Here is a 25,765-nt window from a genome sequence, read left to right as displayed (position 1 = left end):
TCAGTGAAACACAAAGGGAAGCATCTTGGCAGTGGGTGTTCGAAAACAATGAGCATCTTTGCAGATGTCCACATGCGACCGTACCACGGAACAGAATGGCAAGTCTAGCTTGGAAGCTTCATTAAGGAATGGCTGGAGGCATTAACGGTGGGAATTGAGATTGAAAAAAATTAAGTTTAAGAATGAAATTCTGAGCAAAAAGGCAGCTGCAGCACTGTATTTGTTGAAGAACATTAGACTCTGCCCGCTGTGTAGATCTATATCTCAGTGAGATGCTCAGCTCCTGCACATTGAATGTGGAAGTGGAGTTAAAATTAATTCGTAGATCTGAACGCTGCCTGTATTATCCATCAGAATGATTTAGTTGTACAGACAGTACACACACACTCACAGATATCAAAAAGTAACTTAAATTGAGATGCAAGATCGAAAAGAGAACGAAAAATAATCAAACAAAGGGGAAATGATGAACAGAGATGAGAACAGGAGCAGCAGTTAGGTGTTAAAACGGAAGCTGCGGTTTCATCTCGAAGGAGCTTTTGTTTAAAGGAAGAGGAAGTAAGCTGCTCACAGAAAGAACAGTTTCTTAGAACCACAGGCAGAGCTAAAAATATATTTACTGGAGTATCCACAGTGTTAATAGGTTTCTCCTCCTTCTCTCTCCAATGCCCCTGAATTATAGAATCATAGACGTGTACGGCACAGGAGGCCATTCGGCCCATCTTGTCGGTGCCGGCTGGAAAGGATTTTCCTTTGTCCACTGGCACCTTCCTGTTCAGTTACACAAATTATCATGTGTTGCCGAATCGACAGAAGAACTTTTACTTCAACTGAACACATTTGTGACATAATCCAAACCATCTTAGTTCAATTAGTCTAATCTTTCCCTTTCCTTTGTGAAGGAGGCGACTCACTCTGGAATACGGTTGTAAGGGCGTGGTTTTTCTGTTATGCCCTTGGGTAGAGCGGACACTTTACATTCTGAGCTCAAACACTGTGTGTCCGTGAACAGTTGATTACAGAAGGTGCAAACATCGAATCAACGTTGTACAACGGGGCGTCGAGGTAATGATCAGCAGCGGGCACTCTCTCTACTTCTATGTACGTACTGAACCCACCACCTCTCCTGAAAATCGATACCACTTGCAGTCTTTCAATGTTACACACGGAGATTCCAGCACCAGCATGGAACCGCTCCGACAGCTTCCCTATCTAAACTGGTCCAAACCAAACTAGTAACTGCTTTAATCCACTGAGTTACTGGAGATCGGAGACCGCCGGACTCAGTCCCACTCACCCGCTTATGTTTGCCCACTCAGTTATCTCAGGGACCCGGAATCCTGTAAGTTAGGTATAGAATTGTTCAGGACTCACCAAACAGCATTAACAATAGCGCTCTGTCCATGTTCTAGTGTGAGCTGCGTTGAGACCTTAGACCTGAAAGAAAAGCGACTGAGTTTCTTGCTCCACCTCGCAGAAGATCATACCGGGAAGCATGGAGACAATGAGAGCGGAAAGAGTGGCTGGGAGGAAGTGAGGTGGTCACCACAATTAAAGCAACAACACAGAGTTATTTTAACAAGCTGGAATGCAATATGGTTTGGAACGTCGAAATGTCCAACGTGACAACGTTGGATTATTAGACACAAATCACTGGCAACACAAATCAGGATGTTTGAGAAACGGGCCTCAAATCTCTACCGCCCGTTTTCCACCCCAATTTAAGATTCAGTTTCCTATCCTGTTACACTGAGATTATGAATTCATCACCTCTGGACAGCATGTTGTCTGGCATTGACATTACAGAATGCACACATGTTTGCCTCGAAATCATAGAATCGTAGAACTATAGAAAATATTACACACATAAGGAGACCATTCGGCCCAATGTATCCGTGCTTACCAGCCTAATCCCAGCTACTAGCACTAGTTCCGTAGCCCTGCAGTTTATGACTCTTCAAGTGCATATCCAAGTTCTTTTTAAATTTGATGAGGGTTTCTGCCTCTACCACCCTTTCAGACATTGAGTTCCAGATTCGCACCACCCTCTGGGTGGGAAAGGTTTTTCTCAGCACCCTCTAATCCTTTTAGCAACTACTTTAAATCTATGCCCCCTGGGTCTTGACCCCTCTGCTAACTGAAAGAGCTCAATACTATCCACCCTATCTAGGCTACTCATAATATTGTACATCGCAAATAAACCTCCCCTGAGCCTCCTCTGTTTTAAGGAAAACAACCCCAGCCTATTCAATCTTTCATCAGGCAAATTGTTCAAGTCAAGGCTACATCCTCGTAAATCTCCACTGCCCCCTCTCTAGTGTAAACCCATTCTTCCTGTAATATGTTGACCAGAACTGCACGCAGTACTCAAGCTGTGGCCGAATCAGCGTTGTATACAGTTCTACCACAACTTTCCTGCCCTTATATTCTATGCATCGGCTAATAGAGGAAAACCTTCCATAAGACTTTTTCACTACTTTTTAGACCTGTCCTACTACCTTTCAGGATATGTGGACATATATGCCAAGCTCACTCTGTTCCTCCACACCTCCCTGTATCCTCCCATTAATTGTCTCTCCCCTTGCCTTGTTGCCCATCCACAAATGCATTGCCACACTTTTCCGGACTTAATTCCATTTGCCACCTTTCTGCTGAACTGACCAGTTCTTCGATATCTTCCTGCAGTCTAAAGCTTTCCTCCTCATGGTCAACCACACAGCAAATGTCTGTGTCATCTGAAAATGTCTTTATCATGCCCACTTGAGTTCCATCTAAATCATTAACATATACGATAAAAAAGGGACAGAGCAATGATCCCTGTGCAACACCATTGGAAATAATTTACCAGTCGCAGAAACACCACTCAACCATTACCCATTGCTTCCTGCCACTGAGCCAATATTGAATCTAATTTGCCACTCTCCATTGGATCCCGTGGGCTTTTAATTTTTTGATCAGCCTGCCATCCGGGACCTTGTCAAAAGTCTTGCGATAATCCATGTAGACACCATGAAATGCACCGCCCTCACAGAGCCTCCATGTTATCTCCTCATAGAAATCAATCTAGTTATTCGGACACGACCTTCCCTTAACAAAACCATGCTGACTGTCCTTGATTAATCTGTGTCTTTCTAAATGAAGTTTTATACTGTCCTTCAGAATTGATTCCAGTAATTTGCCCACCACCACGGTTAAACTAACTGGCCTGTAATTGCTTGTTTTATCCCTTCCTCCCTTTTGAAATAACGGTACAATGTTAGCAGTTCTTTAATTCTGTGGCACTATTCCTGCAGCCAGGGAGGATTGTGAAATTATGGTCAAAGCCACTGCAATTTTCTGACTGGCTTCTTTTAATAGCCTCTGACATATTTCATCTGGACCTGGCGACTTACCTAATACAATCGACGCTCAACCCCTTACTACAAGGCTGCTTAACACTTTAATGCATCCTCCGCCTCCACACATAGATCAGCATTTTGTTCCCAGATAGGCCTGACTATTTTTTCAATTATCGTTTGAGGTTTATGTAATTATAAAAGGTCTTTGTGTTTTCTTTGATTCTACCAGTATTATTTCATGCCCACTTCTGCTTTCCTAATTTCCTTCTTAATTTCACCCTATACTGTTTAAACTCTTCTTGGCTTTCTGCAGCATTGAACATAGGGTATCTGATTTCGGCTTCCCTTTTTTTTGCCTTATCTTACCCTGTATGCACCTTGTCCTCTAGGGGGCTCTAAATCGTGCAGTTCTTTCGGGGAACATGTTCACCCTAAACTCCATTTATCTCCCTCTTGAATGCCATCACCGGTCTGACACTGATTTATTATCAAGTAACTTTTTCTAGTCTACTTTTGCTAAATCACATCTCAGCCTAGTAAACTTGGCCTTCCGCCAACTTAGAAGTCTTTCTCCATGTTTTTTATTTGTCCTTATCCGTAATTATGCAAAAACTAAATGAATTATGATCACCATTACAAAAATGCTCCCCACCTAATTATTCTTCCACCTGGCCAGCTATTTTCACTAAAACTAAATCGAGAACTGCGCCCCCTCTTGTTGTGTTTGCTACGTATTGGCTAAAATGGTTCTCTAGAATACCATTTATGAATTCTGTGCCTTCCATACGTTTTACACTGGTAGTACCCCATTTAATATTGGTGTAATTGAAATCCCCCACTATTACTGCCTAATATTTTTGCACTTGTCAGAAAGTTGCCTACAAATTTGCTCTTTTAACTCCATCGGACTCTTTGGGGTTCTATAGCATACACCCAGCAGTCTGATTGACCCTTGCTTGTTCTTTAGTTCAACCGATGTGGCTTCATTTGATGATCTTCCCTACATATCACAACTCCCCACAACTGAAATTGACTCTTTAATCAATATGGCGCCCACCGTTGATGTTCTAACCACCTCTCTCTCTCGCCTGAAAACCATGTGAGCAGCAAGTTTGAGTTGCCATTACTACCCTTCTTTCTGCCATGCTTCAGTAATGGCTTTAATATTATACTCCCACGTGTCTATTTGTGCCAAGAGCTCATCTCCTTTATTTCCTAGACTCCTTTCCTTGAAGTATATACCATTCAGCCTTGTCAAACTGCCTTGTTGTCTATTTCCTAGCCCTTGTTTCCTCAGCTTTCCAAACTCGCTTACTAATTTTCTGCCACAATTTCCATCATTGCTTCTCTCCCTTCTGAAAGTAATCTCAGGTTCCCATCGGCCTGCCGAGCTAGTTCAAAACCTCCCCAACAGCACTAGCAAACCAGGACACTTCCCCCGCCCCCGACCCACCACCATTCCCCCGTGAGGATATTGGAAGCGGTTCTGTTGAGGTGCAACTCGTCCGGCTCGTACAGGTACGACTAGCACCAGAAACCGTCATAGAGTCATAGAGTTATACAGCACTGAAAGTGGCCCATTGGACAATGGCGTCCGCGCCGGCCATCAATCTCTGTCTATTCTAATCCCATTTCCCAGCACTTGGTCTGTAGCCTTGTATGCTATGGCGTTTCAAGTGCCCATTTAAATGCTGCTTCATGAATCTTGTGAGGGTTCCTGCCTCGACCACCCTTTCAGGCAATGAGTTCCAGATTCCAACCACGCTCTTGGTGAAAAAGCTTTTCCTCAAATCCCCTCTAAACCTCCTGCCCCTTACATTGAATCTATGCCCCCTGGATATTGACCCCTCTACTAGGGGAAAAGTTCCTTTCTATCTACCCAATCCATGCCCCTCATAACTTTGTACACCTCAATCAGGTACCGCGTCAGCCTTCCCTGCTCTAAGGAAATCAACACCAGCCTCTCCAGTCTCTCTTCATAGCAGAAGCACCCCGGCCCATGTAACAGCCTTGTGAATCTCCACTGCACCCTCTCCAATGTAATCACATCCTTCCCATAGTGCAGTGACCAGAACTGCACACAGTATTCCAGCTGTGGCCTAACTAACGTTTTGTAAAGCTCCATCATAACTTTACTTAAATTCCATGCCTCGAGTAATGCAGGCAAGTGTCCTATATGACTTTTTAACCATCTGATCTACCTGTCCTGCTGCCTTTCGGTATCAATGTATATGCGGACCAAGATCTCTCTGATCCTCTATCCTTCCTAGGGTCCTACCATTCACTGTGTATTCCTTTGCCTTGTTAGTCCTCCCTAAATGCATCACTTCACACTTTAAATGGTTAAATTCCATTTGCCTCTGTTCTTCCCATCTAAGCAACCCTTAAATAAAGTCCTGTAGCCTCAGGCTTGCCTCCTCGCTATTTACCACTCCACCAATATTCGTGTCATCTGCGAACTTAATGATCATAACTGCTACATAGAAACATAAAAGGTAGGAGCAGGAGTAGGCCATTCGGCCCCTTGAGCCTTCGACGCCATTCAATGCGATCATGGCTGATCTTTCAAATTCAGTACACTCTCCCTGCTTTCTCCCCATATTCCTTGATCCCTTTAGCCTTAAAAAATATATCCAAATCCTTCTTGAATAAATTTAATGAATTGGCCCCTACTGACTTCTGCGGTAGAGAATTCCACAGGTTCACCAGTCTCTGGGTGAAGAAATTCCTTCGTGTCTCTGTCCTAAATGGCTTACCCTTTATCCTTAGACTGTGACCCCTGGTTCTTGACTACCTGACCATCGGGAACATCCTTGCTGCATGTAGTCTGTCTAGTCCTGTTAGAATTTTATAATTTTCAATGAGATCGCCTCTCATTCTTCCATACTCCAGCGAGTACAAGCCCAGTCGACCCAATCTCTCCTCATACTTCATTCCTGCCATCCCAGCTATCAGCCTGGTGAATCTTCGCTGCACTCCTTCCATGGCAAGAAAATCCTTCCTCAGATTAGGTGAACAAACCGCACACAATACTCAATATGTGGTCTCACCAAGGCCCTGTGCAACTGCAGCAAGACATCCTTGTTCATGTACTCAAAACCTTCTCGCTATGAAGGCCAACATACCATTTGCCTTCTTAACCGCCTGCTGGATCTGCATTCTTCCCTTCAGCGACTGGTGCACAAGGACACCCAGGTCTCGTTGCACTTCCACTTCTCCCAATCTATTGCCATTCAGATAATAATATGCTTTCTTGTTTTTGACACCATCGTGGGTGACCTCGCATTGATCCCCATTATATTGCATCTGCCATGCTTCTGCCCAATCACCCAACCTGTCCAAACCATACTTGAGTTTCGTGGCATCCTCCTCATAGCACGCACGCTCACCCATCATTGGGTCATGTGCAAACATGGAGATATTACATCCAGTTTCATCGTCCAGGTCATTAACATGTATTGTGAATAGCTGGGGTCCAAGGACCGATCCCTGCGTTGCCCCACTAATCACTGCCTGCAACTCGGAAAAAGAGCCATTTATTCCAACTATTTGCTTTCTGTCTGCCAACCAGTTCTCTATCCAAGTCAATACCTTGCCCCCAATTCGATGTGCCATAAATTTACACGCTAATCTCTTATGCAGGACCTTATCAAAAGCCTATTGGAATTCCACATTCACCACATCCACTGGTTCTCCCTTGTCTATTTTACCAGTTACATCCTCAAAAATTCCAGTAGATTAGTCAAGCACGGTTTAACTTTTGTAAATCCATGTTGACTTTGTCCGAAACGGTCACTGTTTTCCAAGTGCTCTGCTATTACATCATTTATATTGGACTCTATCATTTTCACCACGACAGATGTCAGGCTTACCGGTCTATAATTCCCCGTTTTCTCTCTACCACACTTTTTGAACAGTGGAGTAACATTAGCTACTCTCCAATCCATGGGTAATGTTCCAGAATCTATTGAATTTTGGAAGCTGACCAGCAATGCATCTACTATTTCTAGGGCCACTTCCTTAAATACCCTAGGATGTCGATTATCAGGCCCTGGGGATTTATCGGCCTTCATTCTAGTCAATTTCTCTAACACCATTTCCCTACAAATACTGATTTCTATCATTTCCTCCCTTTCATTAGACCCTATGCTCCCTGACATCTCTAGGAGGTTATTTGTGGCCTCCATTGTGAAGATAGAACAAAGTATGTATTTAACTGGCCTGCCATTTTTCTGTTCTCCATTATAAATTCCCCTGAATCTGAATGCAAGGGACCTACGCTTGACTTCACCAAACTTTTTCTCTTCACATATCTACAACAGCTTTTACAGTCAGTTTTAATGTTCGCTGCAAGCTTCCTCTCATACTCTATTTCCCCCCACTTAATTAATCCCTTTCCCTCCTTTGTTGAAACCTAAGTTGCTCCCAATCCTCAGGTTTACTGCTTTTTCTGGCCACTTTATATGTCCTCTCCTTGGTTCTTATGCTATCTCTAATTTCCCTTGTTCACCACTGTTGAGTCACCTTTTTTGTTTTATTTTTATGCCAAACTAGGATTAACAAATTCTGTAGTTCATCCATGCGATCTTTGAATGTTTGCCATTGCCGATCCACCATCAACCATTTGAGTGACATTCCCCAATCAATCCTACCCAACGCGCATCTCATACCATCTTAGTTTCCTTTATTTAAATTCAGGACCCTGGTCTCTGAGGCAACAACTTCACTCTCCATCTTAATGAAGAATTATACATTCATATCTAAATCATTAATGTACACTACAAACAGCAAAAGACCCAGCACCGATCCCTGCGGTATAGCACTGGACACATTCTTCCAGTCACTAACACAACCTTCGACCATTACAATTTGCCTCCTGCCACTAATCCAATTTTGGATCCAATGTGCCTAATTGCCCTGGATCCCATGGGCTCTTACCTTCTTGACCAGTCTCCCATGCGAGACTTTATCAAAAGCCTTACTGAAGTCCATGTAGACTACATCCACTGCACTACCCTCATCCATGCATCTAGTCAACCCCACGAAAAATTCAATCAAATTGGTTAGACATGATCTCCCACTGCCAAAGCCATGCTGACTATACTTGATTGATTCTTGCCTCTCCCTGTGGAGAATAATTGCATCCCTCAGACTTTTTTCCCCAATTATTTCACTACCACTGATGTTATGCTCACTGGCCAGTAATTCCCAATGCCTCAGAAATCTAAAGCCCTCGCTCCTGCAACGTCTCTCCAGCCACACAATCATCTGATCTACTAGACTCTCTCTGTACTCACTGGCACGTGGCACCTGGAGTAACCCGGGGATTGCTATCTTCAAGGACCTGCTTTTTAGTCTATTCTTGCTCCCTAAAAGCTGCCTGCAGGACTTCATCCGTCGTTCTACTTATTATGTTGTTACCGATATGGACTAAGGCCTCTGGCTGCTCACCCTCCTCCCTCAGAATGTCCTTCAGCTGTTCTGTGACATCCATCGACCTCACCATTAGGCAGAGCTGAAAATCGGTTACCGAGCGAGATGCGCTCAGGGGATCCCTGCCCTGCCTGCCTGGTCCTCCTCCTCTGTTTGCCATTCACACATTTCATCTCTGCCTGCACACTAATGAGCTGGGAGATGACCACCTCCTGAAACGTGCTAACCACAAGTTCTCAGCCTTGCGAAAGAACTGCAGTGTCCCCAACCGCTGCTCACGATCCAAAACCCGGAACTCGACCTGCTGTAACTGGAGGCACTTCCCATTCACGTTGTCGTCCAGGCTAGGAGAAACATCCTGGGGTTCTTGCTTGTGACAGGATGTGCACTCCATGGGACTGAGCTGCCCTGCCAAGCCTCTATTTATTTGATACATTAACAAAACATTTAGTATTCCCATTTGCCCTAAATTAAAGTCTAAACAACATCAGCCAAGTAAATAAAACTATGACGCTTACCAGAGCGGAATCTGAATTAACAGAAAATCGATACAACCATTGACAACCAATCTGTTACCAACTCTACTATGACATCAATTCTTGTGTTTATTTTCCCCTTTGCCGCTGCTTCTGTCAGTGAGTCTGGGTCTCACTTTCTCTCCCGCAGCTTAAATCCTCGGTGTGCTTGCTCAGTAAATGGAAGAGATTCTGTGTTTGTTTTTTCTGTGATAATAAAGTGTGAGTACGATCACAACAACCTAACACCATCCTGGGGCTGGAGGCACCTGACAGCCTCAAATATGTACCAGATTCCTGTGTTGAGAAATTGTAGCCTACCTGTTTAGTCAGCTTTATTTCCAGTCCCGCTCAGAACCTCCACTCAGAGGGGACCAGCCACGAGGGCTGATGACAGATTCCTAATGCACACTTCAAAGTGTGCCACCACCTGGAGAAACACCAACTGGGAGACATCGTTCGGCCCATCCGCCTCATTCTCCTGCCTTTACAATGACTACGCATGTTCTGTGCACAGATACTCCACCACTATCTCAGGGGAAGCTTTGGGAATTCTTGGGATGGAGGGACAGCGTCACGTGTCTCCACCCTTTTCGCCAGCTTTGCAACTCGGGACAACGATTCTCCAAATGAATAGTAATGAAATTCAGGGGCCTGAATCACATCCGACAATTCCTCCTCCTTCCCTTATATGATGCAATCCGGGGCATTGTCCATTGTCCCCAGACACATGATATCCCTCTGTGACAAATAGCCAGCGACTCCCTACGCCTCCTTAAATGACCCCAGAGTGCTGCCACTCTCAACTGCTTGTCCAACCGTGAAATTTCGCTGAGCCAAAATTCGCTCCAGATTAATGTCAGGCAGACTGATGCTGTCCTCTATTACTCCCACGAGCACCATCGCAATAGCAGCATTGACTTTATCAGTCAACCCAAAGCAACCTCATGATAAGTTAAGTCCATTAGTGTGGAACCGTTGTGTCCTGCTCGACCCAGAAAAAAGCTTCCTCACCCCACACCCAATCCATTACCAGCCTGTTATAGATCACCACCAATACATTGCCTGCTCACCCACCACTGCCAAAACCCTTATTCAACCTTCATCACTTCGATGTCCAAAGTCTCCAGCGCTCTCCTTACCATTCTCCCCACTACCAGCTTCACAAACTAAACCGTAACCAGAATTCCACAGTACACATCTTGAAATGAAAAAAAGTCAGTCCCGTGTTGTGCCTTCATGCGATGTTCCACTCCCTCCCTGTGCTCCTGTGAGTTGATATGTAGATCGTTGCCCACCCCCTCCAATCGCATTGTGTCTGACTTCCATCCAACCACAGCGATCTCCTACAGCGATCATTCCCAATGCGGGCTCTCCACTTCTCGCTGCGCTCCCGTGGCACTGCATTATTCCTCAGCAACCGCTGCTCCTGCTCCACCATCGCAAGATGTTCCTCAAGGAACTGCGCCCACAGCATCTGGAACTCCAGCCTCAACTAGTCCCCATATACCCTGCCTCAAAAACCCTCCTCAATAACCTTCTCCCTCACTCAGTGCTCAACATGCTATACCATTTACAATGTTTCTCACATGCTTGCCCCAGTGGGTGCCCCTGCCATATACACAATATTCTGTGCCATCTCTCTGTATATGCGGAGTAGCATACAAATTTAAGTTGTCATGGCTGAAGTGAGTTGTCAGATGTGTGCAGAGCTATTGTGCATTGGTACTCCGCAACTTGGGGTGGAGGCTGTTGTGCTTACCCCTCGGTGTTCACCCGCTACACCCTCGTCACACTGGAAGTGATAATGGTGCTTACCAAAGGAGGAGAGGAACCATTACAGGCCGAGAGATAGTGGGCAACAGTCGCACCAGTCCTAGCGGATGGTTTGAGTCGAGAATCTGTACCTGGAATAGAATAGGGCATTACTTGTAACTCTGATTACAATCATGTTCACTATATTTGTAATTAATAGTATTTGATTTAATAACTTTAATATTAATTTGTGCGTTTCTGTCCTTTCCTCTATTTGGATGGACTAAATTCACTCACAATGTCAGCTGCCAACTCCAGCTCCTTCCCACGGTAATGACAACTGATGAATCGTAACCAGGGTCTGAAACCAATCTCCTGCTGACAGCACAAACGGTGCCAGCAGACAATCACACAGCAGCCAGCACAGGCTCCGCACACTGGCGGTAAGACAGGGTCACATGGCAAGGCTCTGCACGTGGTGCAATGTCACTGGACTGGAGCACATGTTACTGGATCAGCTCTATAGTGTGATGGACCTGCCTCAGACCCCAGATCCTGTCTAACGACGTACCAAGCTGGCAGCACAACCACCAAAAATTAGCCTTCATTAATCCTGTCTCCTGACCTCGTTATGTGAACTCTCACTACTCTATGCCCTTCCCACCACTCGTCCTCCTCTTGCTTCATTGAAGCAAAGATCCGACCAGCAGACTTATGAGCAGGATGCGGTAAATAATGTTTTGCTGCTGGTGGAGGAAATTGTCACAAGGGCAGTGTTGGTGTCTTTAGATAGACCAGCAAGATGGACGCCTGAGCATCTTACAACCAGGAATATTTAGTACACAATCCCGCCCTTTTCTTTGCCAGGTCTGCGTTATCGCTACTCCATCATCTTCAAATTTGGCTACTTGAGCCTACAGCTCACCACTTTTTGTGCGTTTACATACATGCACTGTAAATCTATCTTAGAACTTTTTATATTCTCTTAATGTCTGACCTTCTCTAATACCGTACTATTTCTTACTCGAGTGCTATATTTCTCTCCCAAACCTTTGTGCACCTTGTTTCTCCTTCCTAATTTTACACCCTGGTGTCCGACCCACTGCCAAATTAGTTTAAATCATCCCCAACAGCACGATGGAATGGCTCACTCGGCGCCACCCTCAGCAAAAACATTGGTCCCGGTTCTGTTGAGGTACAAACCGTCAGTCCTGCAAAGGGCTCATCTCCCAGAAGCGGTCCCAAGGTCCCATGAATCTGATGCTCTCTCGCCAACTTTCCAGCCATGCATTTATCTGCTCTCTCCCCCTACGTGTATACAAGTTTACCAAAAGTTTCCTTTTTCTGTTTAATTTTAATCTCTATGGTTTTCGTCATCCAGAGAGCTCTATGTATGGAATCCCTTCTTTTGCTATTGTTGTGTGTAGGGTTCATGCATGTGAGAATCTGTTATACCCTCTACTCATGGTTCCTGCCTGGGTTTGTAATTTTAAATATATCAGAACACACAAACATATTCTCTCTCTCTCTCTCTCTCTCTCTCTCTCTCTCTCTCACTCAATTTCAATTCAATTCAAATTGCTTTATTAGCATGACAAAGTACATCTTATGTTACCAAAGCACCAAAGAAACATTTATGGTGGAACACATAAACGCAGATCTATCCATACAGTGTATAAACATATATATCGCTGTGTGTATAAATATACACTCATATAATATGTATATAATTTTTTCTTAGGTTTAATGGTTGTCTCTCTGCATATGGCAAGCTGTAACATAGTTTGCCGCTAAAGTTACACAATTTCTCTTTTCCTCTAATAAGTATGGGAGTTTTTGGTCGTCATTCAAATTTTTGAATTCAGGGCATATTTTTATGAATTTTGGGTAGATATTCCCCCTTATGCCCTGATAGTTTCCCCAAGCTATGCGGAAGTGCATCTCTGTCTCCACCACTCCCTGACTGCAGTGAGAGCATATCCTGCCCTCTCTTGGCAGCCAGGTCTGCCTGTGTCTGCCTTTTTTGATGGCCAGACTATGCTAACTAAGTCTGTACATAGTCAAGGTTTTTCTCAATTTGCTATCTTTTACCGTGGTCAGGTATTCAGCCATGGTGTAATGTCTGTTTAGGGCCAAGAAGCAATCGAGTTTGTTTTGGGTTTTTGTTGTTTCTGTCCAATAGGTCAGATATTTTTCCTTTTGTTTAGTGACAATTGTGTTGGGTCGAATTCTCTGTGCTACGATGTCACTGTCCTGGAGCTGGTTATTATTAGTACTGTTAGTAGTTACATCACTGAGTCCCAGGACTAGTTGACTGAGGGGACTCTTCTTTATGATCCTCTCTTGGCATTTCAGGGCTTCGTAACGATAGCAGTGGGGGTTGCTCATTTTTAGGTGTTTCCAAGATTTGGTGGCTCTTTTTTGGATATTGATTAGTAGTGGATATTGGCCTAGTTCTGCCCTGCATGCATTGTTTGCGGTTTTCCTCTGAGTCCGGAGGATGCTTTTACAGAATTCTGCATGTAGGATCTCAATTGGGTGTTTGTCCCATTTTGCTAATTCTTGTTGTGTTAGCGGACCACACACCTCACTGCCATGGAGTTCAATTGGTTCAATGACTGATTTAAATTTTTTGAGCCAAATGCCAATTGGGATTTCTATTTGTATTGATATTTTAATGGCATAGAAAGCCCTTTTTGCTTTCTCTTTCAGTTCATTCACATCCAGATGAAAATTTCCCGTAGAACTGATTTTTAAGCCTAAGTATGTGTAGTTTGTAGTTTGTTAAATTTTAGTTGTTCCTAGTGTGAAATTTATTCTGGGTCCCTGATGTATGAATCTTTGCTGGAACACAAGAACTTTGTTTTGTTGGGGGTTTATTGTCTGGGCCCAGGTCTGACAGAACGAATCTAGCAGATCCAGGTTCTGCTGTAGACACTCCTCTGTTGGTGAGAGCAGGACCAGGTCATCTGCATAGAGGAGGAATTTAACCTTTGAGTCATATAGTGCGAGGCCAGGTGCTGTAGATCGTTCAAATAGTTTTGCCAATTCATTTATGTAAATATTAAAGAGTGTCGGTGAGATGGGCGAGACCTGCGCCACACCACACCCCTTGAGAAGTATTTTGTTTATTTGTCTCCAATTTTAACTGCACATTTATTGTTTGTATACATTGATTTAATTACATCATATGTTTTTCCCCCTACACCACTTTCAATAAGTTTCAAGAATAGACCATCGTGCCAAATAGAATCGAAAGCCTTCTGGAAATCTATTACGCAGGCAAAAATTTTGCTTTTGTTTTGCTGAACATGTTTGCCAATTAGGGTGTGTAGAGTGAAGATATGATCCGATGTTACATAATTTGGTAAGAACCCAATTTGGCTTTTACTCAATACATTTTGCTCCTCAAGGAAGTTTATAAGTCTCTCTCTCTCTCCCTCTCTCTCTCTCTCTCTCTCTCTCTCTCTCTCTCTCTCACACACACACACACACACACACACACACACACACACACACACACACACACACGCATGTATATATATGGTGTGATAGATCTATCTTTTTCTCTATGTTTCACTTAGCAAGACGATTGCCCTGCACGAAACGTTAAACTTTATTCTTTCTGTCCTGTTATGTATCTCTAACATTTTCTGGGTTTTACTGCAGATTTACAACACTTTATTTTTTTGTTACAGTGCTGCGTGACGCTGTCCATTTTTGTAACACAGGTTAATAGTACATCTGTATATATTACACAATAAAGCAGGTCACTGGGATAGTTACGCATTGCACAGATCAGCTCTGACACTGGAAACCTCCTACAGTAATAAATGGGCAGTGTCAGTTACACAAGACTCGGTGCCTTCATTGTGCAGACTCCAGGAGTCACCTTTACAACTGTCAAAGTTAGTCCCAAAACTTTGTTTTCCCAGAAAACACATTAACTGACCCCTTAGCTTTATCTGCTTTTCTGCCAGTCTGCTCTCCCACTCACAAGGCTGATTACAATGCGAGCGTGAAATGTATGTTCTTGTGCTTTATGTGTGTTAATCTAATTTCTATCTCTGCCGGCCTTTTTTATTTGTAGCTGTCTGTCTTTCATTTTCTCGCTCTCCCTGTGCATATATGGTAATCACAGTCTTTTTTTGTCTTATTTCTTGAAGTATCTTTAATATCTGTTTTTCACTCTTCTATTTCCCTTTTTTGTTTTCTATCACACTCTGTCTCACTCTGTATCTCTATCATGCTTCATGTCTTCTTAGAATCTTATATAATAGAATAATGCTATTGTGCCCATCATATCTTTAATCGAGCTCTCCAAGACATTCCACTCTCCTACTCGTTCCCCATAATCCTGCAATGTTCTCCCCTTCAAATGCTTATCCAATTCTCTTTTGAAAGTTACAATTGAATCTTCTTCCACCATCATTCATGCAGTGCATTCCAGGTAAAAACACCCCCCCATGACACCTCGCTGTGTAAAACAATTCTTCTCGTCTCTCCGCTGGTTCTTTTGCCAATTACTGCAATTGCCTCCCCTCTGTCTCAGCCTTCTTTGTCTCCTCTTTCCATTTCACTTGCTCTCACCCTGGCTGTTTCTCTCATCTCTGCCTGTCTCTCTTTTTTTACCTTTCCTCCCGGTCTACAACTCTTTCTATCTCTTTCCGTCTCCCTCTGACTATCTCCGACTCAATTGTTGCATCACTTCCTCTTTTCTACTTCGTTCAGTTTGTATTTTCATCTCAGTCTTTCTGTACCATCCCGATGGTCTTTCATTCCATTTCACTGTTCTGTCATTATCTTTCGTTCTATTACTAGTTTTCTGTCACTTTCTATAGACCATCTCCTTTTCATCTACCCCTGATATTTTATATTTTCTTTTCTCCCTCTCTATCTCATTATTTCCTTCTCTTCCGTATCTTTCTTTCTGTGTTCCATCTTTCCATTCAGCTTTATCTCTATCTCGTTCCTCTTTTTTTCTCAATTGATCTCTCTGATTGTGTGCCTTTGTCTGTGTGCTCTGTCTCTCCATTTCTCCCTTTGTGCATTGCTTGATCTCTCTCTCTACTGCAACTCATTTGCTCCATCTCTCGTTTCGCTCCCTCTCTGGTCTGTCTGTCTTATGTAACTCATTTCCATCATTGCTTTGTACCACAGTGTATGCCTCTGAGTCAGAAGGTTGTAGGTGTAAGTTCCACTCCAGAGATTTAAGCTCCAAAGTCTAGGCTGACAGTCCAGTGCTGTGCTGTGGTAGTGCTACACTGTCAGAGGTGCCATCTTTCCGATGCGATGTTAAACCGAGTCCCCATCTGCCCTCTCAGGTGCATGTAAAAGATCCCATGGCGCTATTTCAAAGAAGAGCAGGGGAGTTCTCCCAGGTGTCCTGGGGCCAATATTTATCCATCAAGCAACAGTTTGCTCGTTTTATTTAAAACATATTATCTGGTCCTCATCACATTGCTGTTTGTGGGAGCTTGCTGTGTGCAAATTGGCTGCTGCATTTCCCAGATTTCAACAATGAGAACACTTCAAAAAACGTACGTCATTGGCTGTAAGGCGTTTTGGGGCGTCCAGTGGTCGTGATATGCGTTATATTAATCCAAGTATGTATTTCTTTCTTACACACTCTGTGTCCTTTCTCTACATTTACCGTATGTGCTTTTCTTTTTCTCTTCAGTCTCTCTTTTTACCTCTTTCCTTCTCTGTCTCTCTGCCCTATCTAAAAGTCTCTGTTTGTCCCCTCATGTTCTTCAGCTGTATTTAACGTGATTATACAATCAATTGTAATTTTTTGCTCGTAGACTACATAACTGCATTACTAATAATTGCACATCACTCGAACATTAGCATTGATACCAAAAAGGAAAATTAAATCTATAATGCAAAATTCGTAAATCAAGATAAAGACACTATTTGTATCTGTTCAGACACAAAGCATGAAACTATATTCATTTCAACATTTTCCTACAGAACCATTGCCACACTTCAGAAGTATTTCATTGTGTAAAGTGTTTTGAGACACCTAAATATAATAGCCACTTTAAAAAATTCATTTTTAATTAATTAACTTGTTCAGTTGTAGACGAGAATGTAGCCGCAAAATTTTAGTCTCACTTTGTCTCATTTGCTGTCTGTAGATCTCCTGCATTGTTTATTTCTGTGTCTCTAGTTTGCTTTGATTGCCTTATTCTGCCTATAATAACATAACAATTAAGAACGAGCAGCAGGAGTAGGCCATAGGACCCCTTGGGCAGTCACCATCATTTAGTAGGTTCATTGCTGAACTGCTAGACAAAAGCCACTTTCCCAACCTATTCATGCATCCCCTGATTCCCTTAATATCCAAAAATCTATCGATCTCAGTTTTGAATATACTCAATTAGTGAGCATCCAAAGTCCTCTGGTGGAGAGACTTCCAAAGATTCACAACATTCTGAGTGAAGAAATTTCCACTCATCTCATTCCTAAATGTCCAATCCCTTATCCTGAGTCCATGACCCGTAGTTCTATACTCTCCAGTAGGGGAACAGCCCCTCAGCATCTCCCCTGTCAAGCCCTCTAAGAAGTTCATACGTTTCAATAAGATCACCTCTCATTCTTCTAAACCTCCAGATAATATAATCACACTCTACTCAATATCTTCTCATAGAACAGACCTCTTATACCAGGAATCAATCTACTGAACCTCTGTTGCACCCTCTCTAATGCAAGTATATCCTTCCTTAATTAAGTGGATTAATCTGTACACAGTACTCCAGGTGTGGTCTCACCGATGCCCTATTTAATTGTAGCAAGACCTCCTTATTTTATAAAGCAAGCCCCTTAAAATAATGCTGAACATTTAATTTGCCTTTCTAACAGCTCGCTGTACCTGATTATTAACTTGCTGTTAATCGTGAAACAGGACACACAAATCCCTCTGTATCCGACATTTACAAGTCTGTTGATTTATGTAATGTCTTCTGCTTTTCCATTCTTCCAACCAAAGTGGATAATTTCACACTTCCTTGCGTGCTCCACTAGTTACACCCTGACAACATGAAAATGACCCGTTTATTCCTACTCTCTTTTCTGTCCGTTGACAAATCTGCAATTCGTGCTAATATGGTACCCTCAATCCCATGAGCCCGATTCTTGTTTAACAACTTATTGTGTGGCATCTTATGGAATGGGTTCTGAAAATCCAATTGTACATCCATTGGTTCCGCCTTATTTAGCCTGCTAGTTGCACCTGGAAAAAACGCTAATAGGTTTGTCAAACACCATTTCACTTTCATAAAGCCGTGTTGTCTCTAACGAATCACATTGTGATTGTCCAGGTGCCCTGTTACCTCTTCCTCAATAGTAGATTTTTTCCCTTCCCAACTACAGACGGCAGTTCCCCGTTTTCTGCCCAATCCCCCTCCTTTATTTTAAATTGTGTTTACCTTTGTTGCAGTCCAATCCATGGGGATTTTTCTGGAACCTCGGGACTTCTGGGAGATCAAAACCAATACTACATCGGCAGATACCTCTTTCACAACCCTATTATGTTGGCCATCAGGTCCAGCAGATTTGTCGGCTTTAAGTCCCATTCATTTCTCTGGCATTTTCTCTTTACTAATATTAATCACTTTACGTTCCTCACGCTCTATAGGTCCTTGGTTCCCGAAAATTTCAGGTCTGTTTTTTGTGTCTTCCAATGTGAAGGCAGAAACAGAATATTTGTTTAACGTATCTCTTTTAATCTCGCTATTTGTCTGTATTATTCCTGTTTAACCTACCCTCTGCCTCCCGCAGTTTCTTTCTCAATTTGTCTAACAACTTCACACAACTTTCCCTTTTCACAATCTCCCTCTCTTTCCCTTAATCTGTGTTATACGTTCTATGTTTTCTTCTACATGTGCATGTGCCTTTCCTGTTTCTGCTTTTCTTCTGTGTATTTTATCTCCTTATATTTGTCTCTTTCTATTTTTCGCCACCTCAACTTTTACCGGTTTCTCTCTCTGCCTTCTCAGTGTGTCTACACGTCTAATTTCTCCCACTCTCCCTCTTTCTCTCTATTCCATTTTCGCTCCTTTTTGTATCCATTTCAACATCTCCATCTCTTAATCCTTGCTTATTTGCTGTTTTTGCTTTCTTTAGCTTGTTATATCGCAAATCTACGCTCGGCAATCACTTTCAATTTCTGTTTCTCTACATTTCCATTCTGTCTCTCTCTTAGGTTCCCAGTTCTGACCTCTGCTTTTCTCTCTTTTTAGGGCTCACGCTATCTCTCATTTTCACTTTTCACCTGTCTCTTTATGTATGTTTATCTGTCTATTTGTCCGTCTATCTATCTATCTATCTATCTATCTATCTATCTATCTATCTATCTATCTATCTATCTATCTATCTATCTATCTATCTATCTATCTATCTATCTATCTATCTATCTATCTATCTGTCTGTCTGTCTATCTATCTATCTATCTATCTATCTATCTATCTATCTATCTATCTATCTACCTATCTATCTATCTATCTATCTATCTATCTGTCTGTCCATCTATCTACCTATCTATCTATCTATCTATCTGTCTATTTGTCTGTCTATCTATCTATCTATCTATCTATCTATCTACCTATCTATCTATCTATCTATCTATCTATCTATCTATCTATCTATCTATCTATCTATCTATCTATCTATCTATCTATCTATCTATCTATCTATCTATCTATCTAACTATGGTTTAATTAATTTAACAATTCGCTTGAATGGGTATTTCACCGCGATCTTCAGCTCCTCTCTGAATTTATTCTGGGTCAGGGCATAAATACAAGTGTTGGTGCAGGAACTGAGAAGCTGAAGCATTGTTGCTGTCAGTTCTGTGATATAACGAGGGTCGGTGAAGGAGTAATAAAACCGAATACCTGCAATTCGCCGGTAAATGTTAAACAAAACCTGGGTCACCCACAACATTATAAAGCTGCCGGTTATACTGAAGAGTAAAACAATGGATTTCTTTCGGTTTTCTATCTCTGGGTCCTTGTGATTCTCTCCATTGCTGCGGCCCCGGAGTCCCCTGCGGACTCTACTGGCCGCTAAAATACGTCTGACCGTCAGAGCATTGAGCAGCAAAATCAGGAAGAACGGTGCACAAGGGGTTAAAATGAGGTGCAACAACTCGAATGCTCCCCATGCAACGGAAGTGTAGAAGCTCGGTTTAATGGAACATTCCCAGGGAACATTATGAAATATATAGGCAGGTTCATATCTGAAGTACCAGGGGACAGACACTAAAAAGCCAAGCATGCTCACTGTCCCGATAACCACGACCGCAGTTTTCTCGGTGCAATATTTTGTTTTCAGCTTCTCACAACAAATGGCCACAAACCGATCAAAGGTGAAAGCGACTGTGAGCCAGACAGAAACCACCGTGGTTGCAAAACCCAAGAAGCCAACGAGACTGCACACAGGAGTAATGTTCAAGAATGAAAATGGGAAATAGATCAGAACAATCCACTTCAATACGGGATCAGTGATAACGACCAGGAGATCGGCCGCTGCCATTCCCACCAGGTAGTGAGTGATACATTTGGAGAGACCGCACTTTCCTCGGGACAGGATCACAATCGCCACCACGTTAACTGTAAGAGAGAGAAAAAGAAGCAGATAAATTACTGATCAGGCCTGGAGCCCAAGCAGCAGTTTGACAGGATCTGGGCTGAAATTTCCAGAATTGTTGCTGCATCGAACAGTGGAAACTCATTCATGGACCTGGGCAGCACTTTCCGGCAAGTAATATTTTTTAAAACACAATTATCGAGAATGAATTGTGAAATCCACACAGAAAGTGAATAAGCACCGGATACACTGGAAGGGCTGACTGAGGGCACATTGCCGGTGGGGAAGAGAAAAGGGGTTTTACAGAGTTGGAATCCAAAGTGTTAAATCTGGATTTGATCTCCAGACCGAGGGAAAGTGATTCAAGCGGGAAGGTTTGGGGACAGGTGGAGGTGCAGCTGGTTCGTTGCTCTGGGTTCAGAGAGCCGACAGGGGCTGGCATTAAACGGGAACGGCCGAGAGCCGCTGTGGTGTGTTTGAGGATTTGGGTCAGATTGAAAGAGGCAGCTGGAGGCCGAGCCAGTGAGTGAGATTGGAGCGGTGAAAAGGAAAAGGACATGTGGGAGCCGCAGGGGAGTCAGGAGCACAGGTTTTGGGAAGTCCAACATCCTGAAGCAACGGAGGAGGAGCTAGAGGATTCAATGCAGTCGGAGGAGAGGATGGCATTCACAGGGAGAGACGGTAGCAGAGTTAGTGGAAATCTAATTCATACATTTCAGTAACACAACTCAATTAATGCATTCAATCAGTAATGTCTGTGGTTACCGGTGTCGGTGAACAGCTCGTTGGTGTAAATTGTCATCAATATTTTTACTCAACACATCAGTTGCATCAAATTCAAAGGAGTTCAACCTCATTTTTTATTGAATTCAACTGGTGTACAGCATTTAAAATCCACGATTTAATAACTCATTATGATCAATAAATCATGGATCCTATTATTTAAATCAATAGAATTACGTGCAATAATAATTCATAACGTAAGGAAAAATAATATTTACCAAAACAGACTGAAGTGCTGACGGACAAACACACAACAATATAATCTCTCCCAATTTGACCACAACCTAATAACACATCTCTTACTTATAATTATACTCGAAGTTTCAGTAGCTCTCTCTCAATCACTTTCACTCCAACATTTGCTTCTCTCTTGCCTTCTCACTCTCTCATTCTCTATCCCTCCCCTATATATCCACACTGTCTGTGTTCTCTTTGTCAAAGCTCTCTCTCCCTCTCTCTTTCTCAGTTACTCCTTTATATTTCTGCACTGTCTGCGCCCTCTTTGTCAAAGCCCTCTGTCCCTCTCTCATTCTCTATCCCTCCTCTACATTTCCACACTCTCTGTGCTCTCTTTGTCAAAGCTCTCTCTCCCTCTTTCTTTCTCTATCCCGACTCTATATTTCTGCACTGTCTGTGCCCTCTTTGTCAAAGCTCTCTCTCCCTCTCTCTTTCTCAGTTCCTCCTCTATATTTCTTCAATATCTATACCCTCTTTTTCAAAGCTCTACCTCGCTCTCTCTACGTCTATTCCTCCTCTATATTTCTGCACTTTCTGTGCCCTCCTTGTCAAAGCTCTCTCTCCCTCTCTCTTTGTCCATTCCTCCTCTATATTTCTGTGCTGTCTGTGTTCTCTTTGTTAAAGCTCTCTCTCCCTCTCTCTTTCTCTATCCCTCCTCTATATTTCTGCGCTGTCTGTGTTCTCTTTGTTAAAGCTCTCTCTCCCTCTCTCTTTCTCTATCCCTCCTCTACATTTCTGCGCTGTCTGTGTTCTCTTTGTTAAAGCTCTCTCTCCCTCTCTCTTTCTCTATCCCTCCCCTATATTTCTGCACTGTCTGTGCTCTCCTTGTCAAAGCTCTCTCTCCCTCTCTCTTTCTCTATCCCTCCTCTAGATTTCTGCACTGTCAGTGCACTCTTTGTCACAGCTCTCTCTCCCTCTCTCTTTCTCTATCCCTCCTCTATAATTCCACACTGTCTGTGCTCTCTTTGTCAAAGCTCTCTCTCCCTCTTTCTTTCTCTATCCCTTCTCTATATTTCCACAATGTCTGTGCTCTCTTTCTCAAAGCTCTCTCTCCCTCTCGCTTTCTCTATCCCTCCTCTATATTTCCACACTGTCATTGCTCGCTTTGTCAAAGCACTCTCTACTTCTCTCTTTCTATATCCCTCCTCTATATTTCTGCACTGTCTGTAATCTCTCTGTCAAAGCTCATGTTCATACCCGATTCAATCCTAAAATCCTACGCCCAAATTCTGCTCACCAGCTCCTTGCTCAGTGATCGTATTATCAGCGTAAGTTTGTCCAATGGTGAACCGTTTAATGTTTATTCAGGGCACTCATTTCGCCACCTGTTCCTCTGCACAGTTAACTTCATCTGCAATGCAAGGAAGAGACAGACTCGAATGCCTCTTCCAGACAGAGCTGACAAAACTTGAAGTCCCTTCTCCGGTAATTATAAAATACAGCGTTAGATGGCGGGAATGTACAATTAACTCAACTCCAACCTCACCGCTGCTATCTATAAGCTCCAGATCAATAGAAGGGCTATTGATTCCAACAGATACAGTGCAAACTTATAAAACATAACCTCAAAACATTTCATTTTACAATAAGGTCCAGTGACAGTCAGGGAATCCATCGCCACTGAAGGAGAGAAGGAGATGTGAAAGAGACAGCAGCAATCTTAGTTCAGTCGCCAGACCTCTGGAGTGCCGTCAGATACACACACAGTGAAATAATATTTCATAACAGTGATAACCAATGCACACATTGAAATCCCAGTCAAACTGAACCATGTTATCGGGGAGGGAGTACATTGCACTCCCTCATTGTAACACTGACACCGTGAACTTTCTCATTATTAATCACTGAAATAACATTTGCGGTAAAAATATTCCAGAACAGGTTAGTTCCACAAGATGAAACTGATAACAGCTAATACATACTCTTAGCCCAGGCAGCTGATTCAGTACAGATAATAATCCCAGAGCAATGCCAGGGCTGGATGTACAAAGATCATTACAGATATACTGCAGCTGCGACAAGACAGAAAGAGCAGAGACTGAGGACATTTCATTCTTCCACTGGTTGAAATGAACAGGCAGCTGTGTAAAACATGGAGAGAGTGAAACATTAACCAGTGCAGCAGCACAGTTAACACCGACTTACACCATTAGTAGCAAAGATACAGGCTTACCAGGAACTCCAACGGCTGCAAGGACAGTATAGTAAATGTCTTCTATCTGATAGATTACTGGATATCCCATTGCCGTGAGAAGCGGTGACTGCTGTTGGAGTGGAACCCACAGCTCCGGCAGACACACCGAGCTGATCCGTTCCAATGGGCCCTGATTTATACAGGGGATAAGTCTCCAATGACACAGTTATACCCCTGCTCATTGCTATTATTTACAGTCACTTGAACAAACACATTATATCATTGACACTGATCCAATTAATGTGGTGGATAAAACACAAACATCTCAATGAACACAAGTTAATCACACCTCTCTGGGGAATAAGGCAGAAAGCTCTCACCTACAGGACGGATCCAACAATACTGAGCGCCTTCAGTTACAGTTTCCTGTAGTTGTATTGGCCATGTTCACTGCTATCGATCGATTATAATTGTTAATGATTTCTCCACAGTGTACGCTGAACCCAGGGACTCGAGCAGACACGCTGCACTCTGTCCCTGGAGTTTCCCAGTTAAAATGTGAAGTTTCAGTCTCTGACTCAGGGACAGGTAAAGTCCATGTTCAGGATTTGAAACTAGAAATTGCCGTGGATTATATTAGGATTCAGTAACTGAACGTGCCCCATTGACATTCCTCTCTCAGCTATTTTACAGCAGAAGTTTACCTGTTTATTCTACATAGGGTAACGGCTCCAGTAAATTTAGAACAGTGCCAACAGCTGACTCCATTCCTCCTGATCACTCCTGGCCGGAACCAAACCTCCTCCTTCCATCAACTTCATCCGAACCCAAACTCTGCTGTCAACCTCCAGCCCTGCTCAAATCCCGCTTTCCCATCACTCTCGCCCTCACTGAGACTCATTGTCCCTCAGTCTGCCAACGACTTAAATGCAAATTCTCATCCTTGATTTAAATCCCTCCATGACCTCACCTCTCGCCATTTCCAACCTCGCCACCGAACCAGCAGCAAACCCACCCGTGATCTCTCCATACCTCTGACACTGGCCTCTTTCGGTGGGGCTGCCCTCACTTGTTTCCAGTCTTACAGATCTGATCGTAGCCAGCGCATCTCCAGCAATGGATTCTCTTCCCATAGCAGCACATTTATCTCTGGAGTCTCTGAACTTTCGGTTCTTGCCTCCCCTCTTCTTCATCTACATGCTGCCCTTTGTGACATCATCTACAGACATGTGGTCTGTTTCCACAAGTCTGCTGACAACATCCAACTCCGGCTCGCCGCCATCTCTCTCGACTCTCCACACACTCTGTGTTATCAAACTGCAACAACCTGATTCCATGAGATGCTATTTACTCAAATAAAATATTGGGAATAGCGTGGCCTTCATATTTGGCCCCAACGCAAACTCCATACCCTTGTCGCTGATTCCATCCTCATCCCTCGCTGTTGTCTCAGGCTGAGTATGAGGATTTTTAACCTCAGATCCCGATTCATCTCTCACCTGACAATCCGACCGAATATCATCTCCAACACAAGAGGCGTGTACTTCTGTCAGCATAACATGGCCGTCCTCTGCCCTGCCTCAGCTGAGACTGAAACCCTCAATCTTACATTTATCAACTGTAGAAACTCCGTCTCTCCTCTGCTCCGTTGCCTCTTATTTTCTCTGACCTTGGCCTCCCTTCTGATGTGACTCCCCTTTATATTTCCACGTTTACCTATCTGATCGGAGCAAGAGAATCTCCAGCAATGCCTTCTCTCCACAACCACCACCCCACAGCTCCGTTCCCTTTGTTGCCTCTAAAGTATCGATCATCGGCTGCTCTTCGTCCTCATCTACATGCTCCATTTAGAGATTTCATCCATGGATATGCGATCAGCTTTTAAATGTACGCTGACGACAATAGTTTTAACTCCATCTCCTAGTACCGCAAAATCATGGAGTCATAGAATAGTTCATCCATTCGCCCGCTCGAGGCTC

The 25,765-nt window shown here is 43.2% G+C and overlaps 1 protein-coding gene across 1 annotated transcript; it reads right to left on the bottom strand.

The window, feature by feature from the left end:
- Positions 1–19,680: 19,680 nt before the first annotated feature.
- LOC147087214 (putative G protein-coupled receptor 139) lies at positions 19,681–23,895 on the bottom strand. The gene is made up of 2 exons (XM_085978115.1): positions 23,826–23,895; positions 19,681–20,655 (listed from the first exon to the last, which is right to left on the bottom strand). Exons 1-2 carry the CDS (start codon positions 23,893–23,895, stop codon positions 19,751–19,753), a joined length of 975 nt encoding a protein of 324 aa, XP_085834241.1. The 3' UTR covers positions 19,681–19,750.
- Positions 23,896–25,765: the final 1,870 nt, after the last annotated feature.

Source organism: Somniosus microcephalus, unplaced genomic scaffold, assembly GCF_052327205.1.
Source record: "Somniosus microcephalus isolate GS21.2 unplaced genomic scaffold, FLI_Smic_1.0 unresolved_chr6, whole genome shotgun sequence".
NCBI classification, from domain to species: Eukaryota; Metazoa; Chordata; class Chondrichthyes; order Squaliformes; family Somniosidae; genus Somniosus; species Somniosus microcephalus.
The sequence above is the reverse complement of the archived record's forward strand: the minus strand, read 5'-3'. Positions and strand labels throughout refer to the sequence as shown.